This window comes from Myiozetetes cayanensis, unplaced genomic scaffold, assembly GCF_022539395.1.
Source record: "Myiozetetes cayanensis isolate MyiCay16 unplaced genomic scaffold, myiCay2020 scf23, whole genome shotgun sequence".
Classification (NCBI taxonomy): Eukaryota; Metazoa; Chordata; class Aves; order Passeriformes; family Tyrannidae; genus Myiozetetes; species Myiozetetes cayanensis.
In genome coordinates, this window is record NW_026087445.1 from 2,884,465 (window position 1) to 2,901,613 (window position 17,149).

General features: G+C 45.6%; 1 protein-coding gene across 1 annotated transcript in view; it reads left to right on the forward strand.

Moving 5' to 3' along the window:
- Positions 1 to 17,149, forward strand: part of PAPPA (pappalysin 1) — a 177,626-nt gene that overhangs the window by 83,003 nt on the left and 77,474 nt on the right. Inside the window, exons 8-9 of the mRNA XM_050319756.1 lie at positions 4,257 to 4,385; positions 5,973 to 6,064. Coding sequence (XP_050175713.1) covers positions 4,257 to 4,385; positions 5,973 to 6,064 — 221 coding nt within the window. The remainder of the gene's footprint in view (positions 1 to 4,256; positions 4,386 to 5,972; positions 6,065 to 17,149) is intronic.

A 17,149-nucleotide genomic window follows, 5' to 3' on the forward strand; every position in this document is an offset into this window, starting at 1 on the left:
TCCTCTCTCCCGACTGCAGTCAGGCAGGAATTCTCTTCATTATCTTCTGCCGTGCTTCTCATGCCATTTTTATTAAAAAAAGCAGAGGGAAGGCAAGGGGGAGCATGTGTGAGAGAGAAGAGGAAGAAAACAGCCGTATTTGTACAGTCAATGACAATGCAGGAAAAAGGATGGAAGTTTGGGGAGCAGATCTGTTTGGGTTGTCCTAAAGTGACCTCATCCTCTGGCTTACTTATCAATTGTTTTCGGAGCACCTGAGCATGGGGTAGCTTGTAAACACCGTGGTGTTGGTGGATATCTGGTGTAATTCAGGTGCTCTGGAAGTGGCACTGTGTGTTTTGGAGGTTGTGAGCAGCATGTGGGGACAGACTGGACAGCTCTACCCTGCAGATGACAGGACAAGGGATGGTTTAGACCTTTGGCTTCTGTGTTTGTGGTAGTATTCAGTCCACCTTGGCAGCTGATCCAAAGAATTGCAACAAGGGAAGATGTGGAGTTGCTGCTGTTTGTTGCCAGAAGATTTCCTGTTTTGCTCAGCAAGACTTCCTTGCTAGAGAAGAGCAAAGGTGACAGTGTTAGAGGGAAACAGGGACATCACTGGCAGACCAGGGCTTGTTCTGGGCTGCAAAGAGATGTCCAGGAAATGTTGTCTTTTGACTCTAGAATTTGGTGGGTATTTAAGGTCAAAGACAGACGAGTCCTTCATGAGGACACTTGAGGTGTAGAATTTGCGTGTTTCACATGACACTGCCTGTGGCAGCCATAATTTAATTGGGGATGCTTAAAACTTTGTCATCTTGTCCTTAAATAACAGGAACGCTGTCTGCTTTCATTGCTGTCTGGCCATTTATCTTTTCATAGGGCAGGAGCTGGGCTCAGCCTTAAGGATATTTGAAATTTTGTTGGAAACAGGTCTTTGCTGTATGAAAACACTCCTGCTGCTATTTGTAGTAGGAAAAACATATATGCCATTGTAGTAAAAAGGGAGGCATGGGATGTTTGCTTCCCCTTGATGCTTTCACTGCCTCTTGAGTGTGTGCTGTGCCCTCAGATGCTGAAGCCCCGCGGTTTGCACTGAGCAGATGTGGTTGGGGCAGTGTCAGCTCTGCTGGAACTCAAGGGCATGTGTGTTTCTTCTATAAATTCAGCGATCCTTTAAACCCACCTTGGTCTGAGTAAAAAAAAACCCCAACTTCCCACAGGTATAATTTTCCCAGAAGTTTTCCAGGAACACCCGAACTGAGGGCAGAGGTCCCTCGCCTGGGGGACAGGGCGAGATGAACCCAACTGCCCAGCCTCCCCAGTAAAAACAGGAAAAGAATTAGAGGGTTCTGTGTTTCTGACCCTGGATCCATCACTGGCCACATCAGGCAGGCAAGTTGCCCTCGTGGTGTTTCACACGGCACGTCCTAATTCCCCCTCTAAGCAGGGCTTGAGTCATTGCTTTTTAATAAGAGTCCTCCCCACAGGCGGAAGCTGCAGCGATCAGTGCGGCTTACTCACTTCTCGAAAAGGTCATTAAAAGACCATAGATATAAATTTAAAAGAGTGTTTGTTCACATCCTTGATGTTAAAGATGTTCTCCTCTCTCCACTTCCTTAAGTAGCACCGCGCGAAGCCGCCGTGTGCTGGTCCTGCCTGACAGCAAAGTGCCCCTTATCGCTGTCATTGTGCCATCAGCTCCCAGGGAAGGCAGGAGAGAAAAATAAACGCTCAAAATTCACACTTTTATCACCACTCAGAGAAGAGCTTGTCTTGCTGACATCTCCAGATACAGTCCGTAATATCGACCTTGGTGTCATAGAGCTATATGGGAGGGAATAAACACTTTTTTTTTGTTTTCTTTTCTTTTTCCTTTGCACTCCTTCCTCCCTCACTATGGGGCTGCATTACTGCCTGAAGTATTGCACATATCATGCCTTCAGCAGCTATATTTTTCCGAAATATGGGTACTTTGAAAGAATGTTAAAACTCCTGGTTGCTGCCAATATGATATATTTAACAGTTCAGGAGGATATAAGCATCTCAAGTTCCAGTTGTTGAGAGGTGAAATGCCACATCCAGCTCAGTCAGCTTTTTGTCACATCAGGCCAGGGTGAGCTGAAAACTGTGACTTGACTTTTGAGTTTCTAAGGTGGCTTTTTGCACTCAGCCCACCAAAAAGCAGTGTGGCTTTATTTATTTTCTAACTCTTATAGCTGCCCCAACTGTTCATTTGTTAACAGTCTTTTTCGAAGAATTGAACCTTTTTTGTGATTAGCAGATCCCCAGTGACAAAATCCACATTTCTGCAAGTGTACTTGTTAATCCTAAATATTTTGTGAATGGTTTTGAAACAGAACTTGAGAAATAACTGCCCTATACTAATCAGAGCTTGGCTCTGCTTTGATTTCATCAGTATATATCAGAAACTTCTCATTTAATAAGTGGATTTATCTGGGAATGAAATCTAGAGGAAACCCTCAGTATTATACAGCAGTGTGTGTTTGGCCACTTAAGTTACTTCCCATAATTATTTTTTCTTTAAAAAAAACAAAACAAAACAGCCCCAGCAATTGCTTTAAACAAGCCCCAAGGGCAGAAGTTTGAAAATTTTCCCTCTGACTGAATAAACACTCTTACCAATATCTGGGTAGACGTCTCCCCAGTCTGTAGGTGAATTAAGATACTGTTTGTGCTACATGAACTCAATAATTTAGCTATTAGAAGCCACAGACTGTTGCTGACAGGAATAAAGTGCAGAAGGAATGAGAAAGCCAGTTGTGTTTTTATCCCACTGAGTTTCACTCCCGTTTCACTGCCCTGCTGGAACAAAGAATCAGATCCCAGTGCAATTCACTCAGTGCCAGTTATTTTGCAGGCAGAGTATCCGTGAGAAACAGCTTTGTTGTAAAATATAATGTGGGATATTGGAGTTTAAGTCATGCTTGTTAATTTAATGAATGTTGTAACAAGATACTTATTTTACCTTGAAGATCGAAGATTTCAGTAACTCAGTCCATTGATATCCACATCACTGCTCTGTGTAGTAGATGTATCTCCTTGTAGTACATGCTCCATCAATATGTGCTTTTTGACCAAGTTCCTGTGGCAAAAAGACCTGTATATTACTGTCAGTAATTGGGGCAATGCAGGTGTAGTAAGCAGAGGACTGGCAGGGCTTAGGGAAGAGCTGGGCTGCCTTATGGGCCCTGCCCAATTAGCCTGATTGATGACTTTGAGCAAATCATTTTGCCTTCACTACTCCCTGGCTTTACAAATTGGCACAATGAGGATAAGGGTAATGAGTTTCTTTGTGGAAGGTTTTGAGTTCTGATAATGTAAAAGACATTGTAAAAGAGCTAAACATTTTTATTAGGCTTATATTATTTCTGTATTGCATATAAAAATTATCCTTCATTTACAGATGCACAGGATTTGGGTTATTATGGCTTTGCATAAATATGTAGCAATTTGCTCATTCTTTCTGTGAGTATTTCGATGTTAATACCATGATCCAGTGCTGTTGTGTGGATCCTATTTTTTTTTTGCTCAGAAACAAAAAAATCTTTTTAACTCTACTTTTTTAAATACCAGTATGCAAAGTGGATTATTTATTTGTCTATCACTGAAACATCCTCAGTCCTGTTCTGTCTTAAACTAATAGTCAAGCTCCCACTGGCTCCAGCTGTGGTTGGATTGAGCTCAGGGCAGCTCAGGAAATAATGAGTGTTTACAGGGTGTTTTAAGTTCCCTAAATGAACTGTGCCACAAACTTGCTGGTAACGCTGTCCCTGGTGTGACAGACAGGAGCAGAAGTGTCCAAGGCTGGACACAGTGAGGCACAGGGCTGGTTCCTCAGGTGTTGAAGTACATGGACTGTCAGGAATGCTCTTAGTGCTTCCCACTGCACGTGGTGAGGATTGACAGTGCCACGGTGCCAGTGCAATGCCATCTCTGCAGTGGGTGTGAGCAGCGACACAGCAGACTGCATGATTTTCATCAGGAAATAGCTTAGCTGCCAAATGGTCAAGAGTTTGCACCTATTTCAGGGCTGTGCATTAACCAAGCGTGGACAGAGCTGACTCTGCTCACAAGAAAAAGACACCCAGCCAAAAATCAATCCCATCAAAAAGAGGGAGGAACATTCAGAAGACCTGAATGAACTAAACTTTGCTGCTTTTTTAGCAGTCAACCCCCACTTCAGTACCTCCTTCTCTGCCCTTTGCTCCTGCCTTTGTTGTACCAATCCCTCAGTATTTCCTCTTGCCTCGCAGGGAGCTGAGTGACAGGAGCACGTACACGTACCAGGTGGTCGTTGTTTCCGGGATGGAGGAGAGTGAACCTTCCCCTGCTCTCGTCTATATCTCTGGAAGTGGATACTGTGGAGACGGGATCATCCAAATGTAAGTCTGGAGCGAGCAAACAGATAAATCTGGGCACATCTACTCAAGCCAGAATCAGAGGCTAGAAAGGAATTGATGACCTCTGATATCTCCTGAGCTCAGGCTGGCTCTCTTCTGTAGAAAATGACTCATGTGCTGATGATTACCAGGATGATGACATTTAATTGTAACGTAGGCCCTGCTATCCTGGCACCAGGAGATACAGACAGAGATACAGATAATGGAGCCCAGACAACAGGATCGATAGGAAAGTCCACTGTGTGCTGTTTATGCTGTTTGTCCATGTATCCGTATCTTTATACATGTAAATGACATTTCCTATACAGGGCTGAAGTGGGTGCTGGAAAAATCCACACAGCCTTTGATGCTGCCCTTATACTTGGTGTCCCATGTGTCTCACAGCTGGTGGACAGGGTGAAACCCTGCCATGTGTTGGGCCAGGTTCTGGTGCAACCTCTTGTTCGACCATCCAGCAGAGCTGGGATGCATTTGGAGGTGATAGATTTGGCCTCTGAGAATTGCATGTTCTCAGTCAGCTCCCCTCTCTCGCTGGCTGCCAGTCCCCAGGCCACTGAAAATGTAAAACAATCCTTCATAACTGTGTTAGGGTTTGTTCTTTTACTATGTTGGCTCTTAAGGCCACTGCTTCAAAGCTTCCTGGCATTAGGTAATTTAATTATTTAAACTGTGGAAGTAACAACAAGCAAGTGCTTAATCCAGCCAGTATTATTTGCTTGGAATAATGCTGATCAGCAATCACACACCACAACTCTGTCAAACGATACACCTGGCAGCAAATATTTGCAGGATGAGGCCCAACAGGCAAGGAAATCAAAGAGAACAACCAAACAACATATGAATCCAGGGCAGACTTGGAAAGAGAGGTGGAGAAAGACAGATTAATTCTGCTTTACATAACTTTTCTGCTACTGTTGTGTTTGCACATTCCTCAAACATCACTTGTGGCTTTGCAGCAAGTGTCAAACAATAGCTGAGCTGCCTCAGGAGCAAGCAGGAACCAGACTGTGTCACAGCTTGGTTGGTTGTGGCCCCACTTGCAGCTGTGGCAGCCCCTTTCTCATCTGGTTCCCACTCTTCTCCCCACACTCTGCTGCAATAGTGGGGGCTGGTCCAGTGACACCACCTGCTCCCTGTCAACCACTCTCCTCCAAGTGCTGTCACCTGGAATAGCCCAGCACCAGACTTTATGCCTTGTTATTCCCAGCTGGGGTCACAGTCTGGCCCTTCCAGATTTCATACAAAGAGTTTCAGAGATTCCTCTTCTCTTTTTCCCCACCTGCTGAGCTGCAGCCACACCAGCTATGAAGGAAGTTGCTCATAACCTCATCAGAGAACAGCAAGTGGTATCCACATGTGCAGGAGAGAAGTGGCCAGGCAAGCCTGTGAACTGGGAAGGATGAAACTCCGGGCTGGAGGAGAAGGGAGGATGTATTTTAGGGGTTGGCACAGAAAGCTGTTGTACTAGTTTTTGGGACTCTGGGGTTCTTTGGCGGGGTTGCAGCAATTGGGATGATGCCATTTGCCATCTGACTGCTTTTTTTTTGCACGTGTGTGCCCTGCCTGCAGAGAACTGGGGGAGGAATGTGACGACATGAACAAGATCAACGGCGATGGCTGCTCCCTGTTCTGCCTGCAGGAGTTGTCCTTCAACTGCATCGGTAAGTCCTGCTCGGAGCCCTTCCACTCACGGTGGGCAACAGCTCCATGCAGAGTGCAAGGAAAAAATCAACAGTATTTTTCAGCATTTCCAGCTGAAGAGTTGTCATGGAAGAGAGAAAAAAGGTGGAATTTGTAGGTTTGAAAGGCGAACATATCTTCCCAGCTTCTGGTCATTTTGATGGGAAATTGGTTCTGCTGGCTTTGAAACAGCCTAGGACTTAAGGCTAAGTCAGCCATTGTGGGACTGATCCAAAGCCCATTGAAGTCAGTGGGTGGTTTTCCACTGGCTTCAATAGGCTTTAGATCTGACTACGTGAGAAGACATGAACTGATTTTTTTTTCTGGTAAACAGGAGGAGGAGTGAAAGGGGAAGGGACTGAGACCAGAAGCACGTCCAGCTGAGGTCACACCTCCTTTGAGTTGCAAATCAATATCTGAGGATCAAAGGTCTGGCTAATCCCCTTTTTCAGAGGTGAAAACTACTTAATCAGATTTCATTTGCAAGCCTGGTTTGCTCTGATTAGCAAAACCTGTAAGCACAATGGCCGGAAGATGCTCGAGCTATCTGGGATAGCAGGGCTGCAGTTGTGAGCTTTACATATTTATTAAACTCTCTAAGAATGCTTGGGACAGAGAAGGGAAATGGAGACCAATTTACACTGCACCTTCTGTGGGGTAGCCCCACGATGTGGGATTGCTTTTCCCAACCAGTGCTCTGTGAGGTCTGGGAAAGAATGAATCACACAGAGCTTCAAGAACCAGAGTTAGTGTTTATAAAGGGTCAGCTTTTTCTCAAGGCATTTTATGAGAGTCCTTATCTGGACTGACCAAGAAAACCCTCTGTCCCATGTAGTGGTCCTGTGCCTTCAGCTCAGGGCATCAGTCCTAAGCAGATAATATGATGTTGGCATGTCTGAAATTTGCTCTTTTTGGCAATCTGACCATTATCTCTTGTTCCTGGAGCAACATATAACAGACCTCACAGGCACCATGCTTCCCTGGGGTGGTAAACTGGGGACTGGTTGGCTCATCAGAACAGCTACAATTTTACTTCAGCATCCCACGCTGTGAGACTTGAGGCCTGATTTGTTGATGTGCTTATTTACATACGTAAATAGCTCTATTGAAATCGAGCATATTTATGGTCGAGGCTAATTGTGACTATTGGTGGTCTTGAAGTTACGTTTGTGTTTCAAGTAACTTGCTGCCTTAGAGCCTCAAGCACTTGAAAGATGTTAGTCATAATATTTTGAAAGTGAGATAAACACTTACGTAAATGTTTTGGGTTCTCCAGAAGTCAGGCGTAATGTGAGGCTGGTTCCAGCAAGGGTTTGAGCTGGAGCTGGGTGGTTGTATCTGTATCACCCTGCTCACCAGCAGGTCTAAATTCCTTGCTCCAGGTCTGCACTTTGACCACAACCCAGGGTTACATTTGGACATCACCCACGTCCGTTGGTTCTCAAAAACTAAACAGGTGGTGTGGGCTGGGTGGGAGCTGCAAAATGTTCCAAGTCAGTCCATGGACAGGAGTAAGAGTGGGGTGTCCCAAGCCTTGGAACACACAGTGGTGTCCTGCTAGGGGGGTGCAGGAGTCTGCTTTATGCCTGTGTACATAAAATCATAGAATTGGTTATGCTGGAAAACCCCTCAACATCATCAAGTCCAACCGTATCATCCATCCACCGTCATCCAACCATCCATCCATGGTCAGCCAACATGTTCATCACCAGGACCAGCAACAGGGCTGGTTAAGAGCGTGCAGCAAAGCTGTCTGACAGCAAAATGATTAGAAAATGAAGCAACTAAAACACACACATGGATTTTTCTATGCCATTACAGAGGAAGTGGTTTTTCAGATTTGCTTGTGTTGGAAAGGAAAGGGGAATTCCAGGGGTGAGAAGTTGTTTGTTTGTCATGGGCTTTGGAAGGTTGTGGGTTTGCACAGGTCCTGAATTACAAAAGTGAATGATATCAAGTTGCCTGTGAAATACCAAATACAGGGACTCACTTGGATGAATCAAATGAGCTGAATCAAAGGGAAGGTGCAGGCGCACAGACCTTACAAATGTTTTGTTGTGTGACTGTAGAGGTGTGGTGGTGGGACCGCTGTGGTGGTGGGAGCAGGGTCTGCCAGGGCAGAACTGCTGCTAGTTTTTTTGCAAACCCTGCCTTCATCGAGTTTCTAGGACAGGTTTAGAGAAGGTAATACCTGGGAAACAGGTCCTGTTGGCTTTTGTGACTGCTGGACCAGCACGAATTATGACATCAAGAGCTAAAGAGACACTGCTGGTTCATCTTTCAGACAAATGAACTGTGCTGATTTATGTTCTCTTTTAACATATCAAGCATTAAAATCTCACCAGAAAACATAAAGATGTTGTGGAAGTGAGTGGCTGTTCATATTACATAATAAATAATAATAAAAAAGAACAGAAATTCAGCATTCTCCACAGTCTAATAATATCAGACCTGATCCTCTGCCTTAAGCCAAACAAAATTCTTCTTTGATACTGGCGGGGTGTTTTCTTGGAAAATACAGAATTCTCAGGTCCCTGTTTGAGGAGCACAGAAAAAAATAAGTGTAATTTATTTCCCTGTTTGCAAGGCTAACACATGTTATAATCCTGTAGGACAAGAAGTAATTATTTCAGACAGTGTTATTTTTGCAGTGATGTTCTTGTTGTATTATGTAGCTCTTTAGAGCCCCGGGAATCACTCCCCTTCACCAAAGAATTCAGTGAGCCTCAAACACATGTTCAGAGGCTTTGCTGAATCGGGGGCCTCAGGGTTTGATCTTGCAAATGCTTTCTTCCAGGCATGTTTCTGAACTACCACAAGGCATTCTTTAGTCTTCAGCAAATCTAACCACAACAGTGAATGCAATGCTTGTCGCAAATTGTCTGCAGGATTGGGTCCCACGTGGCTGAAAATAATCGCTAAACATATTGTTGGCTAAAGGCAGGACTGAAGGGGCGTCATCAGGGGGGTTCCAGAGCAGGGGGTGCAAAGCCCGAGTGGGCTCCTTCCTCCCAAAGCACAGACCACGTAAGTCACCTCGCCTGGTAGAAGAGAAATACAACAGAGCCCGCAAGCACCACCAAGCTTTAGATTTAGAGCCATGAATCACAGCATAATTTGGGTTTGAAGGAGTCTCTGGAGGTCTCTGGTCCAAGGAGGGCCAACTTCAAAGTTAGACCCAGCTTCAAAGTTGGAGCATGTTGCTCAGGGTCATGTTCAGCTGCGTTCTGGATATTTCCGAGGATGGAGGCAGCCTGTTTGCAGGTGTCCCTCTGCCTCTCTTGCTCCCTTTGCCTTTTAGGATCGTGAGGTTTATGGGGTTTTTTAATTGGTCCAACTTTCCTTTGACTAAATGGCACAAGGCTCTCAAGACACTTTGCGCTAGTGCCTGTAATAAAATTAGACTTCTTTTTATTTTTCAGTCGTGGTTTTGTTTTCCCTCCTCCTTTCCTCTCTAATCAGATAACAGTGGATCAATCTGCTCTGCCAGGGAGGAGAGGGGGTGGGGGAAGGAAGGAGGGAGGCAGGGAGGAAAACTGTGTGGTCTTACTGTCAGGCTGTCCTGGCCTTCTCCGAGCACAAAGCCGAGGAACAGAACACAGAAAAGATTAATAGCGTTTTCTTCCTGCAACATGCTGAAGAGCGACAGTGAGATTAATTAATTAATTAATGGAAGCATCTGGCAGTGCTCCTTTTTTTTTTTTTAAAGTTCTGCAGTACACTCGTCCTTCCCCATCCTGAAATTTATCATCTCTACCTTTCCCCCCTCCTCCCTGGTTTCGTACAGCGGATTTTACATATTTTATCTCCTCTGCACAGAATTTGGTCCCACGGGGGAAGTTTCACTTTGCCTTTTGATTTGTAGGAGACAGGTGATTCCAAGTTGTGTCCGTGTGACTGATGCACCCCTCTCCTACCTCTGGGCTGCTTTTCTTTCACCTTGCTCTTGATTACTCCCGGGATAACTGATTTTCGCGGTTACCGCGGATCTCAGCCAAGTTCAACCTGTGTAAAGCAGACCCCATTTGTAAGAGTTATGACTCGCAGTTGTGGGAACCCAGGGCTTAGCACTTGATCCATTCCCAGTGGAGCAGTGAGAAATGGGTGTGTGAGGCACAGCTGAGCACCTTGTCCTTGGCGTGCACTCCCACACAGCAACATTGAGCGCACACATCCAGATATATGTGTTGAGAAAGAGCCCGGCTTTCATTTGCATTCCTTTTGTGGAGTGGGATGTGCATTATGCATTGATTTAGCTCACCAGTGCTGAAGAAAGAGGAGGATATAATAAAAAAGATGCAGAGATCAATAAAAAAGGAGGGAGGGGGAGAGAAAGTAATATGAAAAGAGATGAGTAAAGACTGATAGACACATTGAAGCACAGCTGGGATGTAGCTCCAGAACTTCTATCTCCCTTTAAGTTTGCCAGGTAATTTATAGGGTTTTCAGTCTCCTCTTATTGGTGTTATTATTGCTACACTTTATCTCCTTTGCTTATAAGGGGCTCTTGGCTAAAGCCTTTTTACAGCAGAGCAGGGCAGCACTTCCACTGACTTCCACATGCGAGTGGTTGCCCTGAAGAATGGGAATGTTTCAGGTTAGACACACGTCTCCGCCGTGTGTTGGATCGGGGCCTCAGGGATGTAAAATACAAAGAAAAGGCACAGAGCAGAGGGATAGAGAAAATAAATATATCTAGCTCTTGAATTTACCACTAGTTTCTGGCATGCTCGAAGCATTAGTCACCAGTGGTTGTGCAGGGAGAAGTATGATTTTAATTTGACAATGATCCTTAAACACCTTTTCTTTCGCTCCTGCTTGGCCTCAAATGTTTTTCTGCTACCTTACAAATCTGGATCTGTCCTCCTCCTCCTCAGAGGCCTCTCCCTCCAGCTGTGAGCCTTACCTTTGTGGGAGCTCTATCCTTTACCTCTCCCATTATCCATAAATTAAGCATAGCACTTTCCCCTAATCTTATTGTTTGGCGGGCTGCATTGCATTCAGGGAAATGATTAATATTCATGAGCTTGCTATCTCTGTTTGGTGCATAATCCTCTGGGGAAATTGCAGTGTTAAATGAGTGACACAAACCTAATTTTATATGTCTTTTCTTTCCTTTCTTTCTTTTTCCTTTTTTCCCTTTCTGACAGAGGAGTAATGTGCTTAAAATAAATTGATGGATGACCATCCATATTCATTGTGGGCATGCTTTGAGAGCGGTGCCTCGCTCCCATCCTCTCCCCCTCCCTTCCTCATGCCATTGCATAGGAACACAGCTTTGGCTGATGAAACTGTGGCCCCACACAGCAGCTAATGGTGATTTTGCCTTCTTTCATGAGCATTAAATAGGCCTTGGCTGACCCTGCCGAGGGCTTTCAGTAGAACAACAGCATGGGAGAAACTGAGCCACCTTGCAAGAGAAACTCAGCATCTCCCAGGGCATCAATAAGGTGAAAGCATTGACCAAGGAGCTTGGGAAAGAGTGTTGCTGTTGTTCAAGCAACTGAGGTTCTATAGCAGAATTTCATGGCAAATAGTAATGAATTTACTGACCAGGCTTACTCAGATGATATTTGTGTGACTCCTTCAGCTTCAAGGCAAATACTTTGAAGCTGAGTGTTTCCTGCAGCTCGCGGGAGTGTGGCTACATGTTCTAAAATGTCTAAGCACTCCTTTGGCAAGTTAGTAGTCATAAAGTCTCGTAAAGTGATTTTCAAGACTGTCATCATTAACAGTGCAATCCTAGGAGGGTCAGCTGAGCCACAGAGCAGAGAGAGCAGGCATCTCAGGCAGCAAAATACAAAAGAGAATGTGGGCTTTTTTTGTGGGGGAGAATGTGGGCTGGAGTGGTATTTGCCTGCATTTTTCCCAAGGCCAGTGAGTCCTGCCCAGCTCAATCCAGCTTTGGTTTTTAGGACACAGCTACAGTGAGAGCCCAGCAGCAGAATTACTCTTGTGTTTGTTGCATCCCTCACACTTTACTCTCTGTGGATCAGAGAGGCTGGTCATACTCCTTCCTTAGAGCATCCTCTGTGACTCAACAGCAACTTGCTGTGCTCCGAGGATGATGCTGAGCACAAGACTTTGCTCTGCAATACCATCCAACCACATGCACAAACAAGCAGTTTGTTTTCCTTGGGTAATGGCACCACTGGGTTTTTGCTCTTGGGCTCCTTCTCAGCCTCCCAAGCACATCAGGTGTCAAGAAGGGCCATCCTACCCACCTTTCTCATAGTTGTGGTCATTGCTCCCTTGTGTGACAGAAACCTTTTCAGTTGAACAGTTTCCAAATATAGCTGATAAATCTGTATAATATCAATATCCTCTTGGCATCGCTTTTCTGATTTATCTGATCATCCAGGGAGGGAACCAAGGTGAGGTGGAAAGAGAATGTGTGTTGTAGTGCTCTTATAACATGCCTGGTTGCCTGGGCTTGGGAATGGCCACCTTGGCACCTGTTCTTTGTGGTGACCAGTGACAGAACCCTGGGGAATGGCCTGAAGTTGTGCCAAGGGGGAGTTAGGTTGGATATTAGAAAAAGGTTCTTCCCCCAGAGGGTGGTTGGCACTGAACAGGCTCCCCAGGGCAGTGGGCACAGCCCCAAGGCTGCCAGAGCTCAAGGAGGGTTTGGACAATGCTCTCAGGCACAGGGTGTGACTCTTGAGGATGGTTCTGTGCAGGGCTAAGAGTTGGACCTGATGATCGTTGTGAGTCCCTTCCAGCTTGGCATATTCTGCTATTCTATGGGTTTAGGGATGGCCACATTGGCTTCTCTTGGCCACGTCTGGTTGCCTGGACTTGGGGATGGCCACCTTGGCTCGCTGCAGAACAGACAAGATCCTACTACCCCTGCCAGCAGTAGGAAATATCCTTTCTCTTAAGCGACACTCATGTTCCTGGAGGTGAAATATCAAATTTCAGTGCCGGCTCTGCGAGGGAGCTGTAACTGTATCTGTCTGCAGCACGCAGATCAATTGCATAATTATTGCGCCCCGACCGCTATATCGGAGCTCATACCGATGAGCCGAGTCATGCCACACAAAGAAAGCCAGTCACACCCAGGAATGTATTTCCACGAAGCAGCTGAGTTACCAGCGAACCACACTCCACAAAGCCTGCCTGCTCCGTTCAGGAGATGCTCAGACACGATTGTCATATTCCACGGAAAAAGCCTCCTGCGAGGCCCCTGGATGTTCTGCAGCGGATTGCGACACCCGCGCTGCCTTCACTTCCAAGGTGCCTGTTTTATTTCATTGAAGGGGAGACGTCACAATTATATTGATATGCGACTTCATTCGGAAAGGTCTGCCCGAGCTCCGTGTAGTGGTTTTCCTCTTTTCAAATCAGGACATCCAGGAAGGAAAATAACTCTTGAATATTTTACTGTAGCAGGAAATATCTCTTGTCTCTGCCTTCTTCAATATTAAAGAAGAGATTAGCAGATATCCTGGAAGCAGGCCATGTTATTCACTCTCTTCCCACTGAAGCCAAAGGTGAAACTCCCATAGAAATAAATGGAGCAGGTTCTGTGGTCACTCAGCCGCCGGGTTCATGTGATCTGCAGTGGAATTATTTCTCCCTTTGCGACAGAAACCTCTGGATACATTTCTCCTCATCTGTGTGAACATAAACACCGGCGCTGGAGATGCCGATTAAGTGACGTGGTGGTAAAACGCTGCTTCTGCAGAAGTTGCTGACTTTGGTGAGCCAGGGGTTTTGGCCCTCGCTGTATCTGAAGGCCTGCACACCTCTGGACAGACCTTTCAGGGGTTAAAATGCGAAGGTTGTTCTGTTCCAAGAATTTGTTACTCTGAGACAATGCTTCTGCATTTTTGTCCCCCCTTTTTTTCCCCTTTCTTTCCCTTCTTTTTTTTTTTTTCCGGACAAATAGTTATGTGGCATGAGGCTTGTTATAGTTGGAAACATCCCTAAGTAAACAGCTGAGCTTAAAAATACTCCTTTTTTTTTTTTTTGTCTGGCCTTTAAAAAAAAATAGTAGTTATTGCACAAAAGAAGACTATGCCGATGCCAATCACTGTGTTCAAGCTGAAAACAGGAAACTGTCCCCAGTGTCTGTCCCCAGAACTTTGACTACCCTGCTTGGACATTTAAAGCCTTGGTGGAGGATGTGCCCTGTGCCATGAATTGGATCTCTTAATATCTCACTCTTTTTTTTTTTTTTTTAAATGAGGTGAAAGGCTGTCTATCACTGATAAGTCTATATCCTGCATGTTTGCTTCCTGGCCTCTACCAGACTTCATTCGTTTTGCTGATGATTTTCCAGTTTCTCTTTAAACAGGTAACAGTGATGGAAAGTTACCTCCTCTGGCAGGTGCTTCCCAGTGCTCCCTGAATCTTCTGCATTATCTTGAGCATCCTGTTGTTTCTGAAGCCCAGAGGAGAGGTTTGGTTTCAGTACAAAAGGCTACCTCTTGCTCTGTGCTGGGGCAGCTTAGGAAGCAAGGAGAGATGGAGTTTGCATCATTTTCTGGTGCAACACACAAGAGCCCCAAGGTAATTCTGGATCTTAAAGCCTGACTGCAAGAGTGAGCAAACCAGGTCTTGCCAACCTGTTTCTCCAACAAATTCTCCTTCTCCAGGTAGATGCTCCCAAGGAGCCTTCAGGGATTCCCAAACACCACAGAAATCTTCACTGACCTGGAGACTGCCTTGTCCCACAGCAAGGGCAAGACAGGGATGTTGTTTCGACCCCAACACTTTTGTGCTTTCAGAAAGAACCTTTCCAGGGAAAAGGAGCTTGGGCTGCCTGAATGAATACATGTTCCTGCAGCATCTGTTGTCAGTCCCCTAGAGATGCTCTCTCCTGCTGCCAGGTGCTGTGCCTGCAGACATTTTACTATTCTAGATTTAAGCTGGATTTCCAGGCAACTGATTTTTAATTTTTTGAAGTCATTTTTTTCCCTTGAGGACAAATCAGATTTCCTTTTATGTTCCTTTCCCCCATATCTACTTCAATTCAGATTCATATGTGAAGTGAGAAGTCCACGGTGTTGATGAACATGGTGCAGGTCATGCATGACCAATACATTCATATGATATTCAGCATGTCTTGGGAACCTATAGACCACTGTGGAGACAAAAATTAGCTCTTACTGTTAAGAAGAGAACAGAAAAGGCAATTTGTATCATCTCCAGCTACTACTTCCTAGAAATCCTCCACTTCTGACAGTGCCCTCCCCAGCGCTGAACCTGTAGGACTCTATGAATTTAACTGAGCTGCGTTCCCACCACTGAGGAAAGGAAGAAACCTGTTAGTTTTTATTTTGTGAGGGCAATAGTAGGAAGAAACAATCTTCTTGTCCTTCACTTTGATCATGAAAATGTAAAACCCAACACATAACCTACCAGGTGTCCAAGACCACAGGAAGAATCTGGAGTCAGAGCTGGTGCTCAACACATGTGGAAGGAGGAGCCTCTGCTGCTTTTTGGCAGCCCACCCAGTGATGGACCACATTTGGCTGCTGAAGGTTGATGCCCTCGTGTCTGGGAAGGATTTAATCACATCCCCCTCTTCGCCATCACTCAGAATTAGGAAGCTCACAGGCAGGAAAGGTCCTCCCCTCTTCTCACCAACGCTCCCCTCACAGCACAGCACTGCAAGCCGAGTGGTGGGTCAATAGTAGGACTCACAGATCTTCCTTAAAAGTAACCTAGGGTTGTAAAACCACTTTCCCTCACCATTTCTCAGAGCACACAAAGGCAAGTGGGTACCTCATCTCTCAGCTTTTGTGAGCCGTGTCATCCCGCCGGCGCAGGGTGAGGCAGCTCTCTGGGGCCAGCACAGCACAAGGGCTCATGACAGTGCAGTTCAGCAGGACTTTGTTAATCATTTAGGCAGCCTCCATTTAATTCAGACATCCCAGTCTCTGCACTCGGTTCCTCCCTCGGGTTTTGCAGACTCTGAGCAGACAGATTTATTGGGGTCTTAGGCATAATCAGGAACAAATTAGCCTCTGTTAGGATCACACACTGGCCTGGATCACAGCTATTCAAAGGCTGCCTTCCCATCCATGTGGGTTTGAATTAAGTCATCGGGTTGGAGTAGGTCTTGAGTATTCTTTTATCCCAAACACATGATCTTATCAGAAGCCCATTACGTTTATCATCGCATTAGGAGGGAACATTTGGAGCCAGTGCAGGAGTATGCTGCTATATAAATGTTGTGCTTACTTCAGTGCCTGTTGTGAAAATAAGTCAGTGCTCTGGGAAGGCCGGGAAACACTGTCTAAATGCATGTGCCTAAAATTAGGCTGTGAGTTTCTCTGGGTATGTGTTTGCAAGAGTGGGGTGGCTGAGTCAGGGATGTGTAAAGAGAGCATATGAGTGTTTGTGTGTCAGTGTTTCTGTCAGTGTGGGTGTGTGGCAGGATGATGGTGCTTCACTGTACGTGTATATCTGACTGTGCATATGTTTAAAGGCTGAAGGTCAGGTCTTTTTAACATGGTAGGTACTTTCCTTTCTCCTCTTTATAGAAATAAGCCACTTTTCATAAAATTACAACAAAATTTTTTCCAAAAATACATATTTTTCTAGTTTTGGCTTTTTTTTTTTTTTTTTTGGAGGATTCTGATTGCTGACCACAGTCTTTCCAGAGATTTTCTCAGAGATTTCTGCTGAGGCTGTCGTTTAAACTGGGGCATAGTGCTCTGAGGTGGGTGAGCCACTTAGATTTATCCTAATGTTCCTGGGTACAGCAGAGACCCAGAGCCTTGATACAGCTCTGCAGAGAGAGGAGCAGAACAAGAGAGGCAGAAGGACAAGGTGAGGGAACCAGGAGTTTGTCTCCATGGCCATCACAGTGACACACCTGCTCTACCCTTTCCTTGAGCTGGTCAGGCACAGAGCTTGTCCCTCCCAGGGATGAATGATCCCTGCTGCTGCAGCACTGTGCCAGCATCAACAGGCCCTGCAGGGAATCAAGGTGTGCTACAGGGATGTCCAAGGGATCTCCAAGGTGTGCAGGGATGTCCCAGCTGGGTCTCCCAGAAGCAGCTCAAGCCCACATTCCCAGCTGGGTCGGTATCAGACGGGGACCAGCAGGGCCC